Source organism: Gavialis gangeticus, unplaced genomic scaffold, assembly GCF_001723915.1.
Source record: "Gavialis gangeticus isolate Ggan-Ray unplaced genomic scaffold, GavGan_comp1, whole genome shotgun sequence".
NCBI classification, from domain to species: Eukaryota; Metazoa; Chordata; order Crocodylia; family Gavialidae; genus Gavialis; species Gavialis gangeticus.
The window spans coordinates 46,439,035-46,442,868 of NW_017729024.1; the positions used below are offsets into that span (position 1 = coordinate 46,439,035).

General features: G+C 51.4%; 1 protein-coding gene across 1 annotated transcript in view; it reads right to left on the bottom strand.

Annotated features, from left to right (window-relative positions):
• The window catches only part of SUSD1 (sushi domain containing 1), a 115,458-nt gene that overhangs the window by 74,338 nt on the left and 37,286 nt on the right, over positions 1-3,834 (bottom strand). The window contains exon 7 of the mRNA XM_019518199.1: positions 3,127-3,221. Within this exon, the coding sequence (XP_019373744.1) occupies positions 3,127-3,221 (95 nt within the window). The remainder of the gene's footprint in view (positions 1-3,126; positions 3,222-3,834) is intronic.

A 3,834-nucleotide genomic window follows, 5' to 3' on the forward strand; every position in this document is an offset into this window, starting at 1 on the left:
CGGCAACCCCCAGCATACGTGCCAAGCATGGCACACGAGGCCATTTTCCTCGTTATGCGTTGGGGCTGGGATGGGGAGGCAGCAGCTGTTTGTAGCTTCCTGGCTGCAGCCGGTCCGGGTTCTGGGTAGCTTCTGATAGCCACAGAGCCCGGGCTGCTCCCAGCAGCCAGCTCAGATGATGGAAGCCCTGTTGCAAGTAGCCCAGACTCCTTGGCTATCAGCAGCTACCCAGAACCTGTGCTGGCTGCAAACAGCTGCTGCCTCCCCGGCCCCAGCCCCGGGCAGGCAGCAGGTGTCAGCAATACTCCCTGCTGTGCTGCCCTCACCGCCGCTTCTGCAGAGCAGCGTTGGAACCTGGTATGGCAGGGCACAGCAGGGGGCACAGAAAGCTGCCTGCCACTCCGAGCTCCCCACTGCCCCTGCCACACTTCCCCTGCAGATAGAGGCAGCAGCAAGAGGCACAACCCTGCTTTCTGCCTACGCTGCTCCCATGTACACAGGGGAAGTGTGACCCGGCAATATGGAGCTTGCAGCAGCAGGCAGATTCCCTGTGTGGCCCCTCTGTGCTGAGGCTCTGGGTTGCACACGCTGTGCTCCGGAGGGTCCAGGGGAGGCCAGCAGGGCCAGGAGCTCAGCATATGCGACCCGGAGCGGCAGCACACAGAGGGCCCGCACACGGAAGCTGCCTAGTGCTGCAAGCTCCGTGCTGCCAGGTCACACTTATCCTGTGTGCAAGAGAGCAGCGTGGGCAGAACGCAGGGTACTGCCCCTTGCTGCTGCCCCCGCCTGCAGGGGACGTGTGGCCAGGGCAGTGGGAGCTTGGAGCACCAGGCAGCTTTCTGCACCCACTGCTGCACCCTGCTGCACTGGGTTCCAATGCTGCTCTGCAGAAGGAAGCATTGTCATCATCTGCTGCCTCCCCAGAGCCCGGGGCCAGAGCTGGGGCTGGGAGGCAGCTGGGGCCAGAGTCAGGGTGAGGAGGCAGCAGGTTTTTGCAGCTGGCCCAGGTTCTGGGTAGCTGCTGAGAGCCATGGAGTCTGGGCTGGGGGGCAGGGGCTTTGGATGGGGGGCAAGGGGCATGAGCAGGGCTGGGAGGCAGGGGCTTTGGGTGGGAGCAAGGGGCAGCAGGGCTGGGGGACAGGGGCTTCAGGTGAGGGGGAAGAGGCACAAGCAGGGCTTCCTGCCATGTACCCCCTGCCCTTGTTTTGTTTTTCTGGCATGCCAGCACTCTGGCACCTTCCAAGGTAGGCATTGCGGGTTTTTTGGCACTCTGGCCAAAAAATGTTGCCTACCCCTGCTCTAAGCACATGCGTTCTCAGGAAGTTGCATGCAATTACCAGAGGTTTTCTCTCCCTTTATCTTCTCCTTCCCTTTACTGTCTACTGTGCAATGTTAAATTCTGTCCTTTACTCCATTCATGAATTTCCAGTTACATTTCTTTTATCAGCAGTGGACCCTGACATCATACTTCAGGTAATTTCCCTCTATTCTTGCCAGTTCTAATAAAAGGAATTTTTTTTATTCATAAGATTCTGAGAATTTTTTATGGGTATTTAGGCACATGACTTCCATTCCATTCTAATTCAAAATCAGTAGGAATTAGACATTAAGACCTTTTAAAAGTCTGGTCATCCATGCTTTGAGGATGCTTATATTTAATGTGTGGTACACATACCACACTACCAAATATCTAGGGGACCAATGTGCTACTGCACTCACAATAACTCCTCATACTGGGATCAGTTCCAAGTTATGTAGAGACTTCTTAATTGATTTGCTCCTTCTAATTTATGCCAAAACAAGTTAAATGCTTCCACAGTACCTACTTCATTCTCTTGGATCTGGCACTTTCTTTCTGCCTTGGTTTGCCCCTACTGCCATGTATGCTCAAATCCAAGATGAGGTCCGCCCCCATTCAACAAGCTCTTTGTCTTGGACTCAAGTACAAGCAGGGAGGCAGGTGGCTGCTGCATCTCCATCTCCAGGCTTGACCCAAACTTGAGCTTGGAGTCAGAGCCTCAAGATGCAGCCACTGGCCCCCTTGCCAAGTGCCTCCTATAGACTCTGCTCCCCCACTGCATCCCCCACAGAACCACCACCTCTATCCTCCTGCTGCCTCCTCCTCAGACCCCTTCCCCCATCACCACTTACCCTGTATTCTGCACTCAGCTCCAGCTGGTTGGGGGGTAGATGCCAGGGGGGTGCAGGCACTGGGGCATGCAGGCCTTGGGGGAGGACAGGCAGAAGCAGGGACAAGTGATAGTGGGAGATAGATGGAAGGGGGCAAGGGACAGGGGTCAAGCCACTTGATTCCCTTCCCCCTGCCCTTCCCCACCACCTGTCCTCCTACCACCCACCTTTTTGCTGCTGCTTGCCTTGCTGCAATGGTGGGGGTGTGAATTTAGGATGATCCTCCAATAATTAGATTCTATACCTGGAAAATGATAACAAATTTATCATTTTTCCATGTAAACAATCTAATTATTGAAGATTTGTCTTAAAGTCAAAGTCATCTTGGATTCATGTAAATAAAGGACTAATTATTCCTCTCGTCCACTTGAAGAAGGAAACTCATTACTGAGAAGTGTTCCTACTTAAACTATATTTAACTATTACTGTGCATACTACTACCATTAACAGAAGCAGAATTTAACCTTCCAGAAAGAATAAGCAGCATATTGTTTAACTGGGCTTCTTTATCAGCAGTCCTGCTGCTGAAAACATTTTGGTAACATTTGGTAACCAGATAATGATTCGTGATAATGATTTCCATAACTACAATCCCATGATTACTATGCATTGTGCAGGTCATTTTTTAACTGTGCAGTTTAAATGGCAGTAGCATGTTGTGTAGATCATTTTTTACCACTGTTTCTTTTAACTCTGGACCTGCAGTCACTCATGCTTTGCCTGTGGTATTTTTGATCACTTGATTTCCTTGCACCAGTGTACACAAACAAGCCCAAAAGGATATTTTTTAGAAGATCAAAATAATGAAGATTGGGGATTTGATAACAGGAGTTCAGCAGGAAGCTATGCAGCATGCGGGGCTCAGATAATCCCAAGAACCAATGTGCCCAGGGACATTCCTCCAAGAGAGAGAAACAAACACTCTGTCTTCCTTACCAGATATACCACCTTCAGACCACCTTCTCTAGGGCTCCTTTCCCACCTGACACAGGTTTGGTTAAATACAGAAACATTGCTGATGGCTGTCTTCACTGAGAGAGAAGGGAAAAGAAAGGCATGCAAGGTAAATCAAAAAAATAGATTTAGTATTTTGAAGGGGGGAACTAGAGAGCTAGTTGGTATGGGAGTTGCAACTGGCAGCAGATACTGGTAGACAAGATGAGAGCTCTTGGTGGCAGAGAGCTCACGGCACATGCATTACAGTACTCAGTCAAAGGGGGGGTATGACCACAGTACCACACACTAGGACTGTGTGAAGCTTCAGGTGCTGATTCAATTTGGAGGAGATTCGGCCTGATTCGGTGGCTGAATCTCTGAATCCGAATTGCATCAAGGGACCAATTAAAAGGTCCAAATCAGTTTGAAGCTCTCTGAATCAGTTCAGAAGATTTAGAGAGCTTCAGCAATTTGGGCAGTCCCTGCTGGCTGCAACAGGGAGCTGGACCCTGATTCCGTGCTGGTAAGTAGGGGGTAGGACAGAGGAGGCTGGAGAAGGGGGAAGGGGACCATGGGGGGACCCCTGCCAGGCCTCATCCCCTGACTGCTCCCCCAGCCCCCCTGAGACTCCCCTGACCCCTGCCCACTCTCCCAGCCCCCACCCCATGACTGCCCCACCCACCCCAGCTCCCAGTTTTTTAAAAAAAA